At 44.4% G+C, this 23,748-nt stretch overlaps 1 protein-coding gene across 1 annotated transcript in view; it reads right to left on the bottom strand.

Annotated features, from left to right (window-relative positions):
- The window catches only part of lama5 (laminin subunit alpha 5), a 276,023-nt gene that overhangs the window by 114,112 nt on the left and 138,163 nt on the right, over positions 1-23,748 (bottom strand). The window contains exons 15-24 of the mRNA XM_033041941.1: positions 23,437-23,571; positions 21,136-21,273; positions 17,131-17,177; positions 14,766-14,865; positions 14,533-14,585; positions 12,700-12,805; positions 9,850-9,952; positions 8,856-9,012; positions 6,726-6,861; positions 4,451-4,593 (exon numbers count right to left, since the gene is read on the bottom strand). Of these exons, the coding sequence (XP_032897832.1) occupies positions 4,451-4,593; positions 6,726-6,861; positions 8,856-9,012; positions 9,850-9,952; positions 12,700-12,805; positions 14,533-14,585; positions 14,766-14,865; positions 17,131-17,177; positions 21,136-21,273; positions 23,437-23,571 (1,118 nt within the window). The remainder of the gene's footprint in view (positions 1-4,450; positions 4,594-6,725; positions 6,862-8,855; positions 9,013-9,849; positions 9,953-12,699; positions 12,806-14,532; positions 14,586-14,765; positions 14,866-17,130; positions 17,178-21,135; positions 21,274-23,436; positions 23,572-23,748) is intronic.

A 23,748-nucleotide genomic window follows, 5' to 3' on the forward strand; every position in this document is an offset into this window, starting at 1 on the left:
CACCTACTGATGAAGTTTGCTTGTCGTTGGTACGACAGCTTTTGCTTCCTTCTTCTGGTCTTACCTGAAGAGAGGATTCGGCGGCTGGTTTCTCCAGTCACCCTGATAGCGCTGTTCCCTTGCCGGCATTTGTGCGGGTATTCTGCCAACTGCAGTCTCTTGAGGCCATATGCATGTGCTTCAGTATGTTCATACTTTAATTCGATATCAGTTACCTACTGATCTCGAAATCAAATTTCGTTTGAACGTCATGTGAGGTTCAAATGACAAATAAATGGTATTGTATTGTATTGTATTGTAATTCGAGATCAGTTACCTACTGATCACTCACACTCCCCTCCACTGAGAGTGAGATTTGTAGGCAGCCCTGAAAACAGGTGCTGCCGCAGGCCCCTGAGGATACCTGCGCTGACATGGCCCCTCCAGCGGGCCTAAATGAGATTCTTGCTTTGGGTCAGACTGAAACTGACCATGAATGCTCCTCTCCTCAGAGCAGGAGATATTTGCTAGATCTCTATCCAGGGAAGCACCCAGTGGAACCTGGATGATTGCAGAAGTATTTCTTTTCTTTTGTGCTTATTATTTATTTTATGTAAAGCACTTTGGTGTCAATGCAAGTTAACTTAAACAGTGCTATATAAGTAAAAGTTACTTACTTACTTCCTTTCTTCTGCTTGTCCCTGGGAAGATTCCCCCCCCCCCCTGCTTTTGTACTCTGATTCAGAGTGGTTTCTTCCATATGTACTTCCCCCTCCAATGGGGAAGACATTGGGCTGCCCCATTGTGCGAGGCTCCCGGCACCGGCACTGCTGTAGGCTGAGAGGCTGACACAGCTCTCTCCTTTAGAGCAGGTCATTGTTGGAGCAACTTCTCCAAAAAGTTGCTCCTATGTGGGAGAGTCGTCCTCAGACGCTCTCTGTTGAGGGAGGGTATCCCTTTCTCCCCCGGACTCATCTGAGTCAACGGGTTGTTTGACTAGCGGGTGGATTTTCCCGTACTGCAGGACCACCAACGGAGCTCCCTCCTGCAACATGTCTCCTGCCGGTTCTGCTGCCGGCGCTAAATGTCGGGAAACACCGTCGTCCGCTACTGGGAATGCTGCGGTCTTCAGCAGCCGACTTCCTCGCGGACCGTCTCCTCGACATCTGGGCCCTGAAACTACAAAAAGTTTCAAGCCCGAAAGAACGCAGGTAAGTAGTTCAACTTTCCTTACCTGCCCATCCTGACGGACTGGGAGGACGCAGTGCCTGCGAGTCCGTCGCGCGTTGCGTTCAGACGTAATGACGCGCACGCAGACGGACGGCCCTTCTTCACGTAGTCACTCACGTGACTCCGAAGCAAAATTGTGTGGTTGCCTCAACATATCAGTATTACACTTCCAGAGGGAACCTGAAGCCTTATTTTCTCCTGGATAGAGTGAATGTGGAAAGGATGTTTCCACTAGTGGGAGAGTTCAGGACCACAGGCCATAGCCTCAGAATAAAAGGACATACCTCTTTAGGAAGGAGATGAGGAGGAATTTCTTTAGTCAGTGGGTGGTGAATCTGTGGAATTCTTTGCCATAGGTGGCTGTGGAGGGCAAGTCAATGGATATATTTAAGGTGCAGATCGACAGGTTCTAGATTAGTACGGGTGTCAGTGGTTATGAGGAGAAGCTAGGAGAATGTGGTTGAGAGGGAAAAATAGATCATGCACGATTGAATGGCGGAGTAGACTTGATGGGCCGAATGGCCTAGTTCTGCTCCTATAATTTATGAACTTCATTAGCACAGATACTTCATTGTTATGTAAACTTTTCAGTCCAATTCTTGCCACCTGAGAAATGAAGGGCTGCTCTGACACTCAACAGGACCTTACAGGTTCAGCAGCTGACAGCAGAGAGTCTACTTGAACCGTTGTTTGTTAGAATCATAGTACCTAGAAGCATGGAAACAGGCCCTTCCGCCCAACTTGCCCATTCCAACCAAGATGCTCCATCTACACTAATCCCACCTGCCCGCATTTTGCCCACATCCCTCTGAACTATTCCTATCTATATACCTGTCCAAATGTCTTTTAAATGCTGTTATAGTACCTTCCTCAACTATCCCCATTGGCAGCTCGGTCCATATGCCCATCAACCTCTGTGTGAAAAAGTTGTCCCTTAGGTTCCTATTAATATTTTCCCCTCTCACCATAAACCTCTGTCCTCTGGTTCTTGATTCTCCTAGTGATTTTGATTCCCCTATATTAGAAGCTGTGCATCTACCCGATCTATTCCTCTCATGATCTTGTACACCTCTATAAGATCACCCACATCCTCCTGCGTGCCAATGAGGAAACACTGAGCTGGATGGATACATATTAATTAGAGTTTGGAAGAATGAGAGGTGCTCTCATGGAAATGTATGAGATGCTGAGGTTATATCCCCCTGATGCAAGTATCTTCATCACAACTTGCTGTGAAGGGGGAAACAAAATATGTAAATCTCACATCCAGATCCCATATTGCAAATTATCCTACATTATCTGGGCAGTTTAGTTACTTGACTTAATGTTATGTGGGGAACTGAAGGCTTCATTTAATAGATGGCTTTAAGGGTTTTCAAAGAAGGAGGGAGGGAAAGAAAGAGCAGGAGATTGAGGAGGCCCGGCAGCCAAGGATGAGACAAAAGAGTATAGAGTCTAAGAAAGGATCATATGAGGTTACCGAGGCCCATTAACCTACCAGTGATGAAAGCAGATGTGAGCCATGCAGTCAGAGAGAACCCAAGAGCAGTATCAAACCAGGCTCCCCAACTAGGTTAGTTTTATTTGTGTTTATTATTGTCAACAGTATCGAGGTAAAGTAACAAGCTTTAGAATGTGTGTATCCAGTCAAAGAAAAGACTTTCCATGAATATAATCAAGCCGCCCGCAGTGCACAGATAATGCATAAAAAGTCAACATTTAGCACAAGATAAAGTCTGATAAAGTCTAATTAAAGATAGCTCAAAGGTCTCCAATGATGTAGATGGGACATTAGGACCGAATTCTAGCTAATTCTCACAATCCTGAATTGAAGAACTAATTATCAAAGGTTTTTGAATTAGCAATGATTGAATGATGAGCGCAGGTAGACACAAAATGCTGGAGTAACTCAGCTGGACAGGCAGCATGTCTGGAGAGAAGGAATGGGTGACGTTTCGGGTCGAGAACCTTCTTCAGACTGATGCCCGGGCATTGGGCGGGACAGAGATAGAATGTAGTAGGAGACAGTGAGACTGGTGGGAGAACTGGGAAGGGGAGGGGATGGAGAGAGAGAGGGAAAGCAAGGGCTACTTGAAGTTAGAGAAGTCAATGTTCATACCGCTGGGGTGTAAGCTACCCAACCAAAATATGAGGTGTTGTTCCTCCAATTTGTCCTGGGCCTCACTCTGACAATGGAGGAGGCCCAGGACAGAAAGGTCAGATTGGGAATGGGAGGGGGAGTTAAAGTGCTGAGCAACTGGGAGATCAGGAAGGTTAAGGCGGACTGTGTGGAGGTGTTCAGCGAAATGATCGCCGAGCCTGTGCTTGGTCTTGCCGACACCTGGAACAGCGGATACAGTAGATCAGGTTGGAGGAGGTGCAAGTGAACCTCTGCCTCACCTGCAAAGACTGCCGGGGTCCTTAGATGGAGTCGAGGGGGGAGGTAAAGGGACAGGTGTGGTATCTACTGCGGTTGCAGGGGAAAGTACCTGGGGAGGGGGTGGTTTGGGTGGGAAGGGGCGAGTTGACCCGGGAGTTGCGGAGGGAACGGTCTCTGCGGAAAGCAGAAAGGGGTTGAGATGGGAAGATGTGGCCAGTAGTGGGATCCCGTTGGAGGTGGTGAAAATGTTGGAGGATTATAGGGTGTATGCGCCGGCTGATGGGGTGGAAGGTGAGGACAAGGGAGTCTCTGTCCTTGTTACGAATGGGTGGAGGGGGAGCAAGAGCGGAGCTGCGGGATATCGAGGAGACCCTAGTGAGAGCCTCATCTATAATGGACGAGGGAAACCACCGTTTACTAAAGAATGAGTATATCTCCGATGACTTGGTATGGAAAACCTCATCCTTGGCGCAGATGCGGCATAGACAGAGGAATTGGGAGTAGGGGATAGAGTCTTTACAGGAAACATGGTGGGAAGAAGTGTAGTCTAGATAACTATGGAAGTCGGTGGGTTTGTAATAGATGTCGGTCAATAATCTGTCTCCTGTGATGGAGACGGTGGGATCTAGAAACGGTAGGGAGATGTCGGAGATGGTCCAAGTGAATGTGTGCATTCCTGTTTTAAAAAGACCTACTCCAAATAGCTAGTGAGTACAATGTCAACATTTGCTTCCTGCATCTACACTTAGACCTTGTGTCTTAAAGTCATAACTTAAAGTTCCAAAGAAACTCAATTGTGCATCACTTTGTGTTCAGCAGCACCTGGTCCCAGATGTTAAATCCACAACAAATGATTCTTACCAAGAGGATATCCTCTGCTTCGATCATCACAGACCATATACCAGGGTTGAGCACGAAAGGTTCCACGAAGGTATTCTGTGGCACGGTGACAAAGGTTGGCTCGGTGCTGGGTGTAAATATGATTTGCTTGGTTTGTTCCGAACCTGGGCATCAATCCACAAAAGGTTACATTATTTCCACTCTTTAAAGTGGCCAAATATCATTAATTAAAACTGACACAAGACGTGTTTATTTTATTTTAGAGATAGAGCGTGGAAACAGGCCCTTCGGCCCACTGGGTCCACACTGACCAGCTGTCCCCGCACACCAACACTGCCTTACATTACTATTATACCAGGTCAAATAGCCTACAAATCTGTACGTCTCTGGAGTGTGGGAGGAAATCGGAAATCCCGGAGAAAACCCACGCAGGTCATGGGGAGAATGTACAAACTCCGTACAGACAGCACCCGTGGTCAGGATCGAACCCAGGTCTCTGGAGCTGAGGCAGCAACTACCGATGCGCCACCATGCTGCCATGAGGCTGCCAATTTTCCACAAATAGTGATTTAAGAATATGGACTTTTCCCTGAAACACAATAAATTTATCAATTGAATTGCCAAGCAAAAATGATCCAAATTAAATTGTAGATGATATGGGCAATGCCACATTTGAGTATTGGATAGAATGCATTCTGTATCAATGCGATAAACCATTAACTTAGCCTCTAAGCGCCATTGGGATACTATACCTCAAAACCAATTTCTTCCTCAATGGGTTTGTAGGGTTCACTAAATTAGCGTGGATAGGAAAGGCCACCATCATTTATCCACCTTTCATTACCACAACTCAAAGTCCTTACTAACCATCAATCTTCTGTGAAGATGACTTCCTAACATCTGTTCTACAGTATATTCACAATTTTCTGATACAAACATGTGTCCATTTTCCTTCCTCAAGCATTTTAGTTCATCCCAGGATGTGGTTGCCATTAGAAAGCCTGGCATTAACATCCATCTGAGTGTTCCCCTCCCTGGCCCTCCCTGGCCCTCCCTGGCCCTTCCTGACCATTTCAGACAGAAGTTGAGACTAAACTCTTGGTCTGATGACACAGTTAGAACATGGTTGATTTCCTCCACTGGACATAAGTAAATTTAATTTTACTTAGTAAATTTTACGTCAATTTAATTTTAATGGCATCACAGGTAATGCTGACTTTTTATTTCAGAACAGCTTACCCTCATTGTAATGGATCATAAGGGGAAGAATAACACAACATTCTGGAGGAACTCTGCGGGTTCTCTGGAGAAAAGGAATAGGTGACATTTGGGTCTGATGAAAAGTCTTGACCCAAAACGTCACCCATTCCTTTTATCCAAGAGATACTGCCTCACCCGTTGAGTTAATCCAGCATTTTGTGTCTTTCTTCAGTGTAAACCGGCATCTGCAGTTCCTTACACATAGGGGGAAGAATGGTGTCTGTTATTGCAGATTGTGCGCTATAACCAAGTAGGGGATTGTCATTCTATAAGTTGTAGAAACAAACAACTGCAGATGCTTCCAAACTCTCAATGAAATGGAGAGGGAGGTGTTTAAGAAAGATACAGGAGAGAGGAAAATGCAATATTATTTCCATGGGATATCAAGGTGTGTCCAGTACCACTACTGCAGATGGACAGGAACAAAAAAAAACTAAGGAGTGACTTGTGAGATTATTAGGCAAGAGGCTATTTCAGCAATGGCTGCAGGTGGCTAAGAACCCAGCAATGAATAATGTACCATCCACCTCATTTTAAGCTCGGTTGGGCACATTGCACAAGAATCATTACTTGCAGTGCAACAATGCACTCACTTTAACCGCCACCTTGTAGGGACCAGCATCTGTGTGGCTAAAATCTTACCTGTTCTTTGTCCCTGATAAGCTGCAACTTTGCCAAACACTATGACAGATCCTGCATTAATAGACCTCAAGATGAAATGAAACAAATAAAGCTGCAAATCCATCACATGCATCGTCATTGTGACTCTATTCTGCAAAAGCGAGAAGGCATTGGACAATGGCACAGAGGTGTGACACAGGCTACAAGTAGCAAAGTAGACTGCCATATAATAGATGCAAAGTCTACTTGTCAGTAAAAGAAGCATCCACCTACAAATTATGTTGGCCTCGTCCACACCCACAAGCATTGCCAATTCACCAAAGATGGGAGCAGATCCCTGGACTTGCAGGAAAAAGGATGGACTAGCAGCAAAGACTTTTTAAAGGTGAATTACAAAGGTCAGAGCGCTACTTACAGTTGCCACAAACGTCAAGATTCACCTCGCTGACCACCACCATTCCTTTCACATCAGCGGGACCACGGTTCACGAAGCGGAAGACGATGCGAAACAGGTCGGGGGAAGTCACATTGACAGTCACAACCACCTTAGTCTAGGGGAGAGAGAAGCAGACGGGAAGCATAACAATTCCACCACCTCACTGTGCAGTCATCCTAAAGGTCAGCAGCCCAACTAGACCGAGCGTAACTAAATGTGCAAATATATCTCCACCTGAGTCATTGTAAGATATAACCTCGTGGATAGGTCAACTTCAAGCATTATAAAATATATTACAAAAGTCAGCATATTAATATAAATATTCCATATCATATATCATATGAAAGGCATAGATAGGATACGCAGTCAAAACCATTTGTTCCCAGGGTAGGCCAACTAGAAGGCAAAGCTAGAAGGTGAGAGGGGGAAGGTTTAATGGAGATGTGCGGGGCAAGTCTTTTACACAGTGAGTGGTGGAGTCAGGAACACAGATCCAGGGGTGGTGGTGGAGGCAGATACGATAGTGGTGCTTAAGATGCTCTTAGATAGGTACGTGGAAGTGCAGGGAATAGAGGGATATGGATCATGTGCAGGCAGATGAGATCAGTTTTGGCACATTCATTGTGGGCTGAAGGGTCCATTCCTGTGCTGTGCTGCTTTATGTTTTATGATCTATTGGCGTCAAAAATATTTACTTGCCAACCATGGTCCCCCTAGTAAGATTTGGTATACATTTTCAATACAGTTAAACATTTGATGATACAAATGTTGACTTTTCATTTATGAAATACATTATAAATGTCATATACTGTCCTCAAAGGCATAAGCATTGGGTTTTTTAAAATCTCATTTCCATCTTCCTCTTTACAGACATACAAGTAGTCTAAAAACACATAATCAGATTGAATCCCAAAGGAGAGGATTGAGACATGAAATCAGGCACTATGAGCATGTCTTATTCATTTATACCAAGTATTTGGCAATGAAATCATTTGTTAGGTTTTTATTTTGGGTGCTTTTTAAGGTAAGGTGCATTAGTAACCAGTGGTGGATCAAGCTAGCAATTTGTCCAATACCAACATCAAACATTACCACAGAACATAATAGTGCCCCCCCCATAAAAGTCCCTCCACCATAACCTCACTAGTTTAGAGATACCTCACTACTGTAACATTTCCCCATTCCAGGTCTAAATGCCTCAATGAGACTATTACTTGATGTTTTATAGAGCAGGCATTTTGAATGGTTAATCATTGTTATCAGTAATGAAATACATAAAATGCAATCAAAGTAAAACTAACTGCGTATTCTATCAACTATTGTTCAATGTTGCTAACGGAGTATGTTGATAAATGAGCTCTAATGGATTTTTCCCAGCTTGAATATCATGATTCCTATTGGGACGTGGTTCCATTGGCACCAGGAGTCTTTCCGTACATGGTCATTGTTGAGGCCAAGCACTTTCAAAGCTGCAACCAGGTGAACTTGCAACCACTCTTCAATTTGATCTCTGACTTTCTTCATGCAAATGAATGTCCACACTCAGGACACCGTGATCAGGAGTGAAATCACAGGTGATTTTTTTTTCCCCTTCCTGGTCTGGGGAAACTAAAACTAACTGAAGACTATTGTAAATGGAGACCTTCGGTTCACGAGCATGCGTTAGTTTCTCCCTCTTCACCCTTGAAAGATCCCAATATCTGTTTTCGGTGGATAAGCAGATGTCCTTCCATTGTGTTTCAGCATAAATCTCTCTGTGTCTGATTGTTTCATTGTTTTAGGTTGTGAAAAAGCGAAGATGCATTTGTAATCATCTGCCATGTTTACTCTTCGCAAATGTTCCATGTAAGCTTGCAACCTTTCTCCAGCAGTTGTCAGAGAGAGAGAGATTAAAAGGCAGCAAGGAAGCAAAATCTAAACACAATGTAACTAAGAGGTACAGGCTTTCTTATCCTCATGAAGTTCGTCAGTTACAGGAGAAGAATTAGGCCATTCGTCCCTTCAAGTCTACTCTGCCGTTCAATCATGGCTGACCTATCTTTTCCTCTCAACTCCATTCTCCTGCCTTCTTCCCATAACCCGTACTAACCAAGTGAATGTGTCACCTACCTGAATCGGCGACATCTGTGCATAACCCCTCCAGCTAAAGTTTTCAAACTCGAGTGGATTAAAGCCGAAACGAACGGCCCTGCCATCAAAAGCTGAACCATCCTCAATCTCAAACCGCAGATGGTGCAGATCGGGGAAGTAATGATCAGGCTTTGCTCTTTAAAACAAAATGGAGAGAGTTAGGGGAGACTGAAGCCAAAGATGTATTACAAATACATTTTCTAATAAGATAAGGAAATTCACACGGCAGCGCAGCTGGTAGAGCTGCTGCGTCACAGCGCCAGAGACTTGGATTCGATTATGATCTCAGATACCGTCTGCGTGGAGTTTGCACGTTCTCCTTATGACCGTGTGGGTTTTCTTCGGGTGCTGTGATTTCCTTCCATCACCCAAGGGCCCGTGGGTTTGTAGGTCGATTGGCCTCTGTAAATTGCCCACTAGTGTATATGGAGGGGATGTGAAAGTGGGGTTAGAAATAAGTTGTGTGAACCTGGTTCGAACCTGGGTCTCTGGTGTCGTGAGGCAGCAGCTCTACTGCTATACCACTGTGCCGTCCACAGTGGTAAGAGTTATTGGGGACATTTATTTGATACTCTTAAAGATAGTTGATTTAGAAATGCAGTGACCTACCAATACAAAGTGTGTCGGTATCTGGCTCATCCCAGTTACCACACACATTCAACAGTTTATATTGTGAAACAGTGTTGAGAGGAGACAGATAAGACACAAAATGCTGGAGTTACTCAGCGGGACAGCCAGCATCTCTGGAGAGAAGGAAAGAGTGATGTTTCGGGCCGAGACCCTTCTTCAGACAGTCAGAGAGGGAGACTAGAGATATGGAAGGGCAAGGTGTGGAAACGACAGATCAAAGCAGACGAAGCTTACGAAAATGTAAAATGGTTCATTGTTGGCTATGGGGAAGGTGACAACGAGGCATGCAATCAGTACAATTATACCACAGCTCCAACACAAGAACAGCAGACTGGAGTCTTACTGGTTGCATGCACGTCCTTCAATATTCTGTCTGCACTGGCAACTCCCTGACTGCTCAGCACACATCAAGCTGCCCACAGCGCCTCCGATATCACACTGGCAGCCTGCAGGCAAAGAGAAAACATGAACAGATGATTGTTAATCTTGAAATCAATACACTTTGTAAGAAGCAATCTAGTTGATATACATTTGGTTGCACCAATTTCATCAGAGGCAATTTGCCTCAACGGATTAAGTTATTATTGAAGACAAGACTCTGATGGTGCTTCAATGGGAACTGCTGCAGGTTGAACAAATCTGAGCTCTGCTCTTTTTTCCCCTCTCAACCTTTCTTCTGCCTTCTCCCCTTAACCTTTGACACCCTGTTAGGCGCTCCCCCCCCCTGGTGAATGCTATGTACTTACCTTTCTCTGTTTCTCTCCCGAGTACAGGCCTCGTGGCTGTGAGTCTGGAATCAAGGGGTTAAAGGCTCCTGTACCCGATTGGCCAAGCTGCGTCAGGTGACGGGTGACTCATCTGAAGCTTAAATACCACAGTTTCCCAGGATTCTCTCTCTTCTTCGTAGACCCTGACTTGTGAGCAGTCTGCTGGTGTGAGCTGAGGAAGGCCTGGCCACATGGCATAGAACTTTGTGTACTTTCACCATTACTTGTTAACAAATATTGAATTGGGACGGATAAGGGCTGACCTTAATGTTTTCGGGTATTTTGTTTCAGGGTTATATCTCTTTAGGCAGGTTTTAGAGTCTCTGGTTCGACGGTCCATTACGTGGCTGGCTGGAGCACTGTTTAATTGTTTGTTAGTCCATCCATATCCCTGACTGGGTTGTTTGAATCAGGTTTGGGTTTTGTGTTCCATTGAATAATTAAAACTATTTTTGAACTTGAACCTGGTTTTTGAATTATGTTACGCGGCTCTGAAGCACCTACATTCGGGAGTCGTAACACACCCTTACTAATCAAGAACCTATCAATTTCCACTTTAAAAATACTCAATGACTTGGCCTCCACCGCTGTCTGTGGCAATTGATTCCATAGATTCAATACCCTCTGGCAAAAGAAATTCCTCCTCATCTTATTCTAAAAAATTTTTTTGAGGCTGTGCCCTCTGATCCTAGACTCTCCCACTACTGGAAACAGCCTCTCCACATCCACTCTATCTAGGTGTTCCATTATTCAGTAGATTTCAAAGAGATTCACCCCTCATCCTTCTAAACTCCAGCGAGTACAGGCCTAGAGCCATCAAACGCTCCTCATACGGTAACCCCATCATCCCCAGGCTCATTCTCATAAACCATCTGGACCGTCTCCAATACCAGCACATCCTTCCACAGATACAGGGCTCAAACCACTCACAATACTCAAAATGTGGTCTGACCAGTGCCTTATAAAGCTTCAGCTTAAAATCCTTGGTTTGATATTCTTGTCCTCTCAAAATAAGTGGCAATATTGTGTTTGCCTTCCTTACTGCCGGCACTACCTGCAAATGAACCTTACATTAATAACCTTAAAGCATGTTGGCCTTCATTGCGAGATAATTTGAGTTTAGGAGGAAGGAGGTCCTACTGCAGTTGTACAGGGCCCTGATGAGACCCAACCTGGAGTATTGTGTGCAATTTTGGTCTCCTAATTTGAGGAAGAACATTATTGCTATTGAGGGAGTGTAGCGTAGGTTCACCAGGTTAATATCCGGGATGGCGAGACTGGCATATGATGAAAGAATGGGTCGACTGAGCTTGTATTCACTGGAATTTAGACGGATGAGAGGGGATCTTATAGAAACATATAAAATTCTTAAAGGATTGGACAGGCTAGATGCAGGAAAAATGTTCCCAATGTTGGGAAAGTCTGGAACCAGGAGTCACAGTTTAAGAATAAGGGGTAGGCCATTTGAGACTGAGATGAGGAAACACTTTTTCATCCAGAGAGTTGTGAATCTGTGGAATTCTCTGCCACAGAAGGCAGTGGAGGCCAATTCACTGGATGTTTTCAAGAAAGAGTTAGATTCAGCTCTTAGGGCTAAAAGAATCAAGTGATATGGGGAAAAAGCAGGAACGGGGTACTGATTTTAGATGATCAGCCATGATCATATTGAACGGCGGTGCTGGCTCAAAGGGCCGAATGGCCTACTCCGGCACCTATTTTTCTATGTTTCTTTGTTCTTATGTTAAGAATGACGGTGCTGGCTCGAAGGGCCGAATGGCCTACTCCTGCACCTATTGTCTATTGTCTAAGAACTAGTGTGAAAAGGTGATTGATGGTCGGCACGGATTCTGTGGGAGAAGGGCCTACTTTTGTGCTCCTTGACTCTTGAAAGCCGTGATATAAACACAAGAGTACAGTGATCACTCTCTATCAAACTTGTACATGGATGGGAGATTAAAACTGCCCAGTCAGAGAGCAGACTGTATGAACTTGGCCTTGGTGATTCGTTTGAAGCAGAGTGAAAAAAATCAAACTTGCCTCTACACAGAATTTCTCTACGCCCACCAGCTACATCGGCCACCTCTCCCTCAAAGACTAATGTAAAGATTCCTCAAAGCTCAGAGTAAAGTAGGAACAAAAGGTCCTTAGACAGGTTCTCATCCACTGACATCACCAGGAGACAACATATATCACAGCATCTCTCTCATCAATCCCATGCTCAGATAGCAATTCATTACTGCAAACTAATCAAAGCATTTGCAGCATCTTTTGTAATTTAAACTGAAGGGGGGGGGGGGGGGGACCGAGCAACAATGGACATAATAGCAGTCAGAAATGTATACACCTTGGACCCCAACCAGCAGAGGCGTTGTTGACACATCACAGCTTAAGAGAGAATTTGTCAGGCTGGACAATAGACAACTCACCTTGGCAGCCAAAGTAGTTCCTGTTGTCAAGGTTATAATATCCCGCTTTACAAGCCGTGCAATGGTGTGTGCACACATTAGGCTTGCAGTAACACTGGCCATTGTTCTGCAAAGCAAAGTAGTTACATTCCAGAGAGTATCCCAAAAATATCTTGCATTTTGATGTCAATGTTAAAGTCACAAGTCATTGCAGCATCAGCAATGTTTGCAGTGGCCACAATATTATTATCCAGGAACAGCAAGAAAACCTCGACACGAAACCTCATCACCCATTCCTTCTCTGCAGAGATATTGCATGTCCCGCTGAGCTACTCCAGCATTTGATGTCTACCTTAGACAGATAGACACGATTACTATGCTCCAAATGAAAACACCTGAGGCTTAGTCTTGTGGTTTAAACTTCATTTACTAAACGTTTGATTATATCCCAATTCCGCATCCATGGTCTATGTTAGATTTATGAATCAGTCTGAATTTACACAAATAGCCAATAAAAAAAGCATTTTTTTGTCTTCTTTTTTGCTTGGTGGGTTTATGCCTATTTACAAGGGTCCCAAAAAGTGACAAATAACACTGGGTATATATAAAATTCTGGAGTAACTCAGGAGGTCAGGCGGCATTTCTGGAGAAAAGGAATAGGTGACGTTTCGGGACGAGACCCTTCTTTAGTTTGAAGAAGGGTCGACCCGAAACGCTACCTATTTCTTCTCTCCAGAGATGCTGCCTGTCCCACTGAGTTACTCCAGCATTTCGTGTCTATATTCGGAGTAAACCAGCATCTGCAGTTTTCTCCTACAAAAATATCATTGGGTACTGCGCATTGATACAGAACTATTCAGGATCTCTTATCAATCTGGTTCCAGCAGAGTTTTGATAGTACAAATTCCACCAAAGCCAGCACTGGCAATAGAGGGAAGCATTAATTGATCCTCTCTTCCCCAAGAACATGTCCAGGTGGGTCCATATGGAGAGATCCTCGGCTAGCTGGGAGTTACTTCTAAGACTTCTCTGGAAGTCCCACCAACTGGGAGTAGATGTTACCACTGGTTACACCGACTCAAATACCTCACAAATACATGTGGATATAAACAGATGGACGAATGGTCACGTTTGACGCTTTCAAGGCAGAAAAGGAATTTCAGAGGAGAAGAGATTCTTGGAGTATTCATGGAGGGAGGGAGGGAGGGAGAGAACCCAGTGAGAATTTCCAAGGAGTGATGTGAGTATTGGGGGAACTGAACTGTTCTTCCATCGTGTCATGAACATGGACAGACTTTGTTCTGTGGGAATGTGTATTTTATTTCAGTGAAGCGGTCCATCACCGCCAGCCCGAACATGTCTGGTCACACTGACCTTGCATGCCTTGGTCTTTAGTGATAAGGCTATGTTGCTATGGGTTGGAGCAGAATACTGGATCACAATAACTAACTGTGTGAACAAATATACATGACCCACTCCACATTTTTGCTTTCAAATATGATATGAAAAGGCTTCATGCTTTGAGTCGGTAGAACAGTCTCTTGCTTGACTCTTCCCCTTGTCTGACATGTTATTGTGGAATAAACAAGTTATGTGTCACTCTCCTCTGACTCTCAGTCTGAAGAAGGGTCTCGACCCGAAACGTTGACCGTATTCCTTCTGTCTAGAGATGCTGCCTGTCCCACTGTGTTACTCCAGCATTTTGTGTCTATCTTAACTGTCACTCACGCCTTGTGTAAGTTATTCCAACAGCAACCCACTTATTCAGTAAAATGATTAAATTATACAGGGTGTCAACAAATTCATGAATACATTTCCGGCGTGCAGCAAAATAAGTAAAGTACGTCAGCCCACCTGCAAACATTCAGCCACCCCATTTAAGGTACCTTCAATATGGCATTGACAGCCTGCAAGGAAAAGCACAAGGAAGCAGTCAGTGAAAAGCAACATTCTGCCAAGAAATTATGTAAAATCATTGAGTGTCTTAGTTTCCAGCCGTGAATGATTCCATAATGAATAAATGTCAGAGTAAAGAGTTCACAAGTGTTAAATGTGCCTCACTGATGGGATACAAATAGATTCCTTACTGGAACATCCCCAAGGGTTTTCTGGTGACAGGTTCCAAAACAGAGGCTTGCACTGATCGCAAGCAGAGCCTTCAACGTTTGTCCGACATTGACAGAACTCCTGAATGGGGAAAAAGAAAAGACAAATAGATTTGGTCAGTTATATCCCACTCAGCAAAGACTCACCCTGGCACATCAAGTTCTTTGCAAACTTTTGTTTTGCTCTTTCCACTGGGAAAGCCCCATAGCCTTGGTTCCAAGACAAGTGCTGGCCATGCCTAAATCAAGCAATTCCATGGTGGAACTGGACACAAAGTGCAGGAGTAACTCAGTGCATCAGGCAACATCTGTGGTGGGATTTGATAGGCAGTGCTTTGGGTCAGACTGAAGGAGGTCTCGATCCGAATTGTCACCTTATCAGTTCACTCAGGAGATGCTGCCTGACCCCGAGTTGCTTCAACACTGTGTGTTATGCACAAGATTCTAGCATCTGCAGTTCCTTGTGTCTCCGTAAGGGAACTGTTTCTTTATTTGCAAGGCCCAACGCTTTAATCCAGACAGGATTACATATAAAGATGGAAACAGAATGCTGGAGTAACTCAGCGAGACAGGCAGCCTCACTGGATAGAAGGAATGAGTGACATTTCGGGTTGTGACACTTCTTCAGACTGAAGAAACATAGAAAATAGGTGCTGGAGGAGGCCATTCGGCCCCTCGAGCCAGCACCGCCATTCATTGTGATCATGGCTGATCGTCCCCCATCAATAACCCGTGCCTGCCTTCTCCCCATATCCCTTGACTCCACTAACCCCTAGAGCTCTATCTAACTCTCTCTTAAATCCATCCAGTGATTTGGCCTCCACTGCCCTCTAAGGTAGGGAATTCCATAAATTCACAACTCTCTGGGAGAAAAAGTTTTTTCTCACCTCAGTCTTAAATGGCCTCCCCTTTATTCTAAGACTGTGGCCGCTGGCTCTGGACTCGCCCAACATAGGGAACATTTTTCCTGCATCTAGCTTGTCCAGTCCATTTATAATTTTATATGTTTCTATAAGATCCCCCCCTCATCCTTCTAAACTCCAGTGAATACAAGCCTAGTCTTTTCAATCTTTCCTCATATGCCAGTCCTGCCATCCCAGGGATCAATCTCGTGAACCTACGCTGCACTGCCTCAATCACAAGGATGTCCTTCCTCAAATTAGGCAGATGAGGCAGGATTGACAGGATGTGCCCTATTCCCGCCCGTATTTTCATATTTTTCTTGTTCGTTATCAAACAAAATTTGACACAGAGCCCAAATATTAAGGTAGAGGATCAAAAAGTTGCTCAAATGGATAGGTTAAAAAAAAGAACATGCTGGAAATTGAAATAAAAACTGAAATGCTCAAAACAACAGGTTCTGATGATCTAAAACATGAACTCAGTTTCCGTTTCTCCAGGTGCTGACTGACCTGTTGACTGTCCAGCATTTTCTATTTTTATTTCAAGTTTCAAGAAGAATCTTAAAGGTGAGAATAAATCCAGGAAGAACAGGTGACGAACATTTATCAAACATCACTAATTATTTCCCATAAAGTACTCTATATATGCTTATTAGTATTGGTTTATTATGGTCATGTGTAATAATGATAACATCCCATAGAGAGAAATGGAGCTAATGTCTCAAGTCAATGACTTTTGACTGAAGGGTGCTCAGTGTTCGCTATGTTTCTTTCTTTTGAGATATCTTCTGTTTTGATTCAAAGTTGCTAGCATTGACTGTTAGTTTGCTGTTCAATTGCCCAACCAATTTTTTTGGGGTTCAGGTTGAAAATTCAGTTGAAACTTTCAGATTCTGGTTGGATCAAGTTGCACTGGGCTGGTTCATGACTGGCTTAGTATTACTTCTGGTGAATAACATGATGGAGATTGCGGCAGTTAAGGTCATGTCTGGGTTTGGTCGAGAGAAGGACTACTTGGATCAGGTCTGGTTTCACTTCGATCAGGCTGCATTTAACATGTGAGCAAACTACAAACTCACAGGGAGGAGTGAAGCCACCAAAGGCACATTCCATGAGCTTATGTTTCAGGAACTTAAACACAGTTAACTTTAATTTCTAGGCGCAAGTTCACTATTGCCTAAAACCTGTCCAAATGTTTCTTAAACGTTGCGATAGTCCCTGACTCAACTTGTTCCATTTACCTACCACCCTGCAAAAAGTTTCCCCTCAGGTCTCTATTGAAGTTTCACCCCCTCAACTTAAAAGTATAAGAATTTGTTTTCAGTGGAATCCCTCCCAATACCCATCACTCTCATTAAACGCCTGGCCCTCATTTGATGGGATCTATTCACTCAGTTAAAACGTATAATTGAATGGTTTAAGATATTGTAATGGAATTTACTCACATCATTAGAGGAGAGAGACGTAGAGCCCGCTGGGTCACAGGAAGCCACTACAAATAAAGAGCAGAACACAGTGAGGTACTGGGAGAGTTCTAATTTACCAGACAGTTTTATCTCACCACACACAATGAATGGTTACACCACTGGATTTGAACCTAGTGGAGGATGTGACATGTAACTACAAGCTTCTTATTTTTCTCAAGATTTCAGTATCTGCAGACTCTTGTTAAACCGTCGAAGAACCCAAAATGCTGGAGTAAGTCAGCAGCTCAGGCAGCATCACTGGAGAACATGGGTAGGTGACGTTTCAGATTGAGACCTTTCTTCAGACTTAAAGTCCTGTCCTACGGTACGAGTTCATTCCAAGAGCTCTCCCGGGTTTGCCCTGATTCGAACTCAGAGATTTACGGTAATGGCCACTCGTCGGTACTCGGGGCTCTCGTGGACATTTTTCAACATGTTGAAAAATCTTCACGAGTCTTCCCGTGCTTACCTGCCATTAGCGAGTCTTCCCAAGTACCTGCCGTTATCGTTACGAGGCGCTAAGAGACGTCCCCGAGCTCCGAAGTACCCGGTGCATTCATTCTCCGTGCTTATCACGAGTTTGATTTTTTTTAAACTCGGGAGAGCTCTTGGAATGAACTCGTACCGTGGGACAGGGCTATTATCGTAGGGGACGAGAAGAAATCTGGAAAAGGGAAGCTCCCTATCGATGTTCTCCAGAGATGATACCTCACTACACAAAAGACATTTTGTGTCCTTTTGTGGATTAACCAGCGTCTGCATATCTTTGTTTCTACAGTCAACCGACAAAGATCACCTAACCCCTCAAGTGAAACATCCAACGAGAGCTATGCAAAGGATTAAATACAGAGGAACTGGAAAGAAAACAGATTGCATTGACTAAAGGAAAATCACATCTGTGAAGTCTGAAGATGAAAATGCGGACTGTGGTGATACGAGATAATTGTCACAACACCTTTGAAACTAACCATTGACAGACAGTGCCTATTAAAAATATTTTTATTAAAAGAGTCATTCCCGAAAAGAGTTTTAAATAGTTTCTGAATTGATTATTTATTGAAGGTTTTGCATTTTAATGAATTGAAACATATTCATGAGGGACTGGAGACATCCTATTGTTGATCAACTCGTTTCTGTGGGTGCGCCCCTGCGATGAGTTGGCACCTCGGATCTCTCCCTCTCGTCCTGGCCTCACTGCTGAATGCAGGAGTGGAGGCGAGGGATATTTTGCAAGATCCTCATTTTTAGATGAAATGCCAATAACAGGTAAATTATGTGTTTCATTTATTTAAATTAACTTCTAGTAATTCAAAATGATTTGGCACATTATTTTTCAAAATTCTCTAGATCTGCTCAAAGATAGGCACGAAGTACTGGAGTAACTCATCGAGTCAGGTGGCATTTTTGGAGAAAATGGATGTCCCGAGCCAACAATGGGCCCATCAGGGAACCCCCCCGCCCGAGGTTATCTATTGCTGCTGCTGATTGTCCTGGTCTTTTCTCACTTCCATTTCCCACCTCTTACAATCAGTCTGAACAAGGATCCCGACCAAAACGTCACGTCCATTTTCCCCAGAGATGCTGCCCGACACACTGAGTTACTCTAACATTTTGTGTCTATCTTTTGTATAAACCAGCATCTGGAGTTCCTTTTTGTTACATTTATATCTGCGTAGACAGAAAGTCCGATAATCCAAAGGCAAACCAAAGTAGCCTTTGAGATTTTCAAGACCATAAGAATCCACCACCTGAGGCCCAGTTGCCAACCATGATCACCTCCACTTTGCAAGATGTCTACCTTCATTTGTGTTTGAGATTGAGTTTAGTTGATTGTCATGTGTATCGAGGTAGAGTGAAAATTTTCTGCTGTGTGTTAACCAGTCAGTGGAAAAACAATACATGATTACAATCAAGCCATCCACAGTGTACAGATACATGAAGGGAATAATGTGAATACGTTTAGCGCAAGGTAAAGCCAGTAAAGTCCAATCAAAGATAGTCTGAGGGTCTCCAATGAGGTAGATAGCAGCTCAGGAATGTTCTAGTTGTCGGAAGGATGGCTCAGTTGCCTGAAAACAGCTGGGAGCTGTTCCTAAATCAGGAAGTGTGTGTTTTCACACTTTTATAGCTCTTGCCTGATGGGAGAGGGTATAAGAGGGAGTGGCCAGAATGCGACTCGACCTTGATTACGCTGGTGGCCTTGCAGAGGCAGTGTGAGGTGTAAGTGGAGTCAGTGGATAGGAGGCTGGTTTGCATGATTGGTTTTCCGGGCTGCAAGTATAGCCCACATGGGGATGAGCATGGATGGAAGGATGGATCAAACATTATCTGTACAGTGGTACCATGGTAGTCCTCTGTAGAGAAGATGTTCTGGCAGAGTGGACTGCTCACCATATAGAGTTACACAGTAAATAAACAGGCCCTTTGGCCCACCAAGGGCATGCTGATCATTTGGCCCAACTGCACCAATCCATTTTCCCTTCATGACTTGTGTATTTTAGTGTCTGTCCATATGTCTCTTAACCATAATAATTGTATCTGATTCCACCACCTCCTCTGGCAACGAGTTCCAGATATTAATCACTCTGTGTAAAATAATTTATCCTCAAATCCCGTTTAAAATTTCTCGCCACTTAACCCTCTGCCCTTTTGTTTTTTGATATCTACCACCATGGGACCAAGTATCTACAAAGCCTGTCTAGGCCCTCATAATTCTAAGGACCTGTATCAGATCACCCCTCAGTCTCCTTTACTCATGGAAACATGCCAAACTTATTCAAGCTCTCCCCATAACTTAACTCTTCCAACCCAGGTAATATCATGGTGAATCTCCTCTGTATTCTCTTGAGCAATCACATCCTTCCCACAGTGTGGCAACCAGAATTGTACAAAATACTCCAAGTGCCATCTAATCTTGTCAGGGTTAGCTCAATTTTACCACGGAATTAGAAACTGCCTGTTGAATTGGTTAATTAATTGGGTTAGGTTATCACCCAAACCAGAAAGACAAAAAGATACATGATATAGCTGCAATTTTATTGTGGCCTCATAACACCTGTTGACCCAGAAGCCATGCTGGGACGGTATATTAACATCCTAGTGTCACACACTGTCTCCTGTATGTTTCCGCATCATTCCATTTGCAGAGATGGCAACCCATTTGTATTAAGGACACCTTACCAAAGTAAATAGGAACATTTCAATCAAAACAATTAACACCTTCTCTAGAATATCCCATTGGGTGACTCCATAGCCAGGACAATTAGATATGGCTTGGAATTATTAAAGAACTGTTCGTATCTTGTAACAAAAAGCTGCTGTTTGAACACTGCAGGAATTCAAGATGCGCCCTGAAATTGAGGACCAAATTTCACAAAATTAAAATTCCGTGATTATTTTGCCAGTTTCACGGTGGTACAGCGGTAGAGTTGCTGCCTTAAGGGCCTGTCCCACTTTCATGACCTCTGCCGAGTTTGCCCTTGACTCATACTCGCAGCATGGTCGTCACGAGGTCGTAGCAGGCCGTGATGCTAGTCGTAGGTACTCGTGGCATCAAGTAGGTCGGGGCGTTTTTCTAGCATGATGAAAAATGTCCACGAGTACAAAAGGTCGTGAATTAGGTCGTGAAAGTGGGACAGGCCCTTTACAGTGCCAGAGGCCCGGGTTCGATACTGACTACGGGTGCTGTCCATTCGGAGTTTGTACATTCTCCCCGTGACCGAGTAGGTTGTCCCCGAGTGCTGCGTTTTCCTCCCACATTCCACAGACGTACATGTTTGCAGGTTGATTGGCTTCGGTAACGATTGTAAATTGTCCCCTGGTGTGTTGGATAGTGCGAGGGTACAGGAATCGATGGTCAGCGCGGACTCGGTGGGCCAAAGGGCCAGTTTAGTTCCCATGCTGTATCTCTACACTAAACCACACTCCTATTCAGTGAGACAATGGTCAGTTTGAGGGGGCACAGAAGGTTTGCAAGCTCCTTACCTCGACAATTTGGGAAGCCATACGCTCCGTCCACACACGTGTCACAATGCACTCCCGTCACGTAAGGGCGACAACTGCACTTTCCAGTCTCCTGGTCACAGGAATTGATGTACGAGCCCTCCAAAGTACACGGGCAAGCTGCATTCAACAACCAAGCGGTCAGTAGTTAGAACCCATTCCCCACATCGCACTCCCAAACACCCTGGAGGCTCCCTCACTTCCACAACCTTTCAAACGACTGCCAATTAAGTCAGGAAAAAAACCGACCTCCCAAAATAAATTAAAAGGCCGAGTCAAAAGATGTGCTCACAAAGATGCCTTAACCTTTCTACATCCCGTCGTGGCCTCTATGTCCCTCTTTACCACTTGACTTTCCTACCTATTTTTATGTTATAATCAAATTTAGCAACAAAACCTCTGAGATCTTCATCCAGGTAATTTCTATAAATTGTAACAGGTTGAAGCCCCTGCCCTGATGTCTGTAACACCTCACCAACCAGAACTAAACCATTTGTGGCCACTCCCCATTTTCTATTTCGCTGTTTCATCGAACGCTTGGGCTCGGTCCGCCAAGGCTCGCTGGATATCCCGTTTGCCACTCGTTTCAACACCCCTTCCCATTCCCATTCCCATACGGACCTTTCTGTCCTGGGCCCTCTCCATTGCCAGAGTAAAGCCACACACAAACTGGAGAAACAACACCTCATATTACACAGGAGTAGCTTACAACCCAATCGTCTGAATGTTGAATTCTCCAATATTAGGTAACTAACCCACAAACAACATCCCCTGCCTCACGCACCCCCCTCACATCCCTGTGCTCCACCAAGATTCACAACCATAACTCTCCTTCCCTCTACCCCCCGTCCCCGTCCACCTATATTCCTACCTCTGGCTTTACAATTCGCACCTCTTCTATATTTACTTCACGCATTTTGTCTTTTCATCACTGGCCTTTGTTCAACCATCTGACGATCCATAACCCCTCTCACTTGTATCCATATATTACATGCCAGGCTTTGTCCTGCCCACACCTCCCTTCCAGCTTTCTCCCCCCCACTTTTCACTGCAATCAGTCTGAAGAAGGGTCCGACCCGAAATGTCACCTATCTTCTTTCTCCAGAGATGCTGCCTGACCCACTGAGTTACTCCAACACTTTGTGCTTTTCGTCCCCCCTCCCCCCCCCTCATTTCCTACTGGTTAGCCAGTGTTCTTTCTATGCTTATCATCAACCACAAAGTTGATGGAGTAACTCAGTGGGTCAGGCAGCATCTTTGGAGAAAGGAGATAGGTGACAAGCTGTGGATAGAGTGGATGTGGAGAGGATGTTTCCACCAGTGGGAGAGTCTAGGACTAGAGGTCACAGCCTCAGAATTAAAGGACGTTCTTTTAGGAAGGAAATGCGGGGGGAAGAAAGTCAGAGGGTGGTGAATCTGTGGAATACTTTGCCACAGAAGGCCATGGAGATAAAGTCAGTGGCCATTTTCAAGGCAGAGATAGATATTCTTGATTAGTACAGGTGTCAGAGGTTATGGGGAGAAATCAGGAGAATGGGACTCGGAGATATGGGCCGAATGGCCTAATTCTACTCCTATCACTTATGACCTTACTCAAACAGCAGCCGCAACACTCAAGAATAACCTTACCTCCTTCACAGTCCCTGCACAGAAACAGGCTTCTCAGCCAATCTAACTCATGCTACTTTCTTCATCTCATTCCTTCGATACATTTGTCCAATGAGTCTGACAATTCAACTATTGCTTTGCATGTTACACCCGAAGGCAGATTGACAATCCTAGGCTGCTAATGCTAAAGCATGAAGGGTACATTTGCAATAATGACAGTGTGAGAATTAAGGTGATACATGGTGTTCTGGAGAGAAGGAGAATGGAAGAGCACATTAAAGACCCGTGGCATTGTGCAAGTTCCAAAAATAGACCCAAAACGCATAGTAGACACATAGACCCATTCGGAAGAAGAGTTCCTTCTGAAACATTACCTGTTCGTTTTTCTCCAGAGAAGCTGCCTGACCCGCAGAGTCAGGCGCTCCAGCACTTTGTGTCTATCTTCGACACTGAACATGAGTTATTTACTGTATTCCTCAACATTTTGGAGCAACATTAACCATGGGTCACTAACTAGACCAAAACGCATTTTTACATAATTGATGCAAGGGTCTGCTAGCATTCTGGGCTGAGTGTGTCTTGCTCATCTTCCTTGAGGAGGACTTTGTGATTCAAGACCAAAATTTAACATGTTTTAACAGCAACATTTAACATGCAATTCAGCAAGTCCCTCACGTGAGCAGCTGGGGTGTCCATAGGAACCTGGAGCACACTGGTTACATGTAGGTCCCGAGTAGCTGGGAAGACATTGGCACTGGCCTGTGAAGCCACAGAGGTTGTCCACCGATCCACGATCATCACAAGAGCAAACTGCATAAAGGAAAAGAAACCATCAGGAGCCATCGAACCCAAGGAGAGGATGGTGATGTCAAACCGTGCGAAGTAAGGCGTACCAATAGACAATAGACAATAGGTGCAGAAGTAGGCCATTTGGCCCTTAGAGCCATTCAATGTGATCATGGCTGATCAGTACCCGTTCCTGCCTTC

Source organism: Amblyraja radiata, chromosome 23, assembly GCF_010909765.2.
Source record: "Amblyraja radiata isolate CabotCenter1 chromosome 23, sAmbRad1.1.pri, whole genome shotgun sequence".
Lineage (NCBI taxonomy): Eukaryota > Metazoa > Chordata > Chondrichthyes > Rajiformes > Rajidae > Amblyraja > Amblyraja radiata.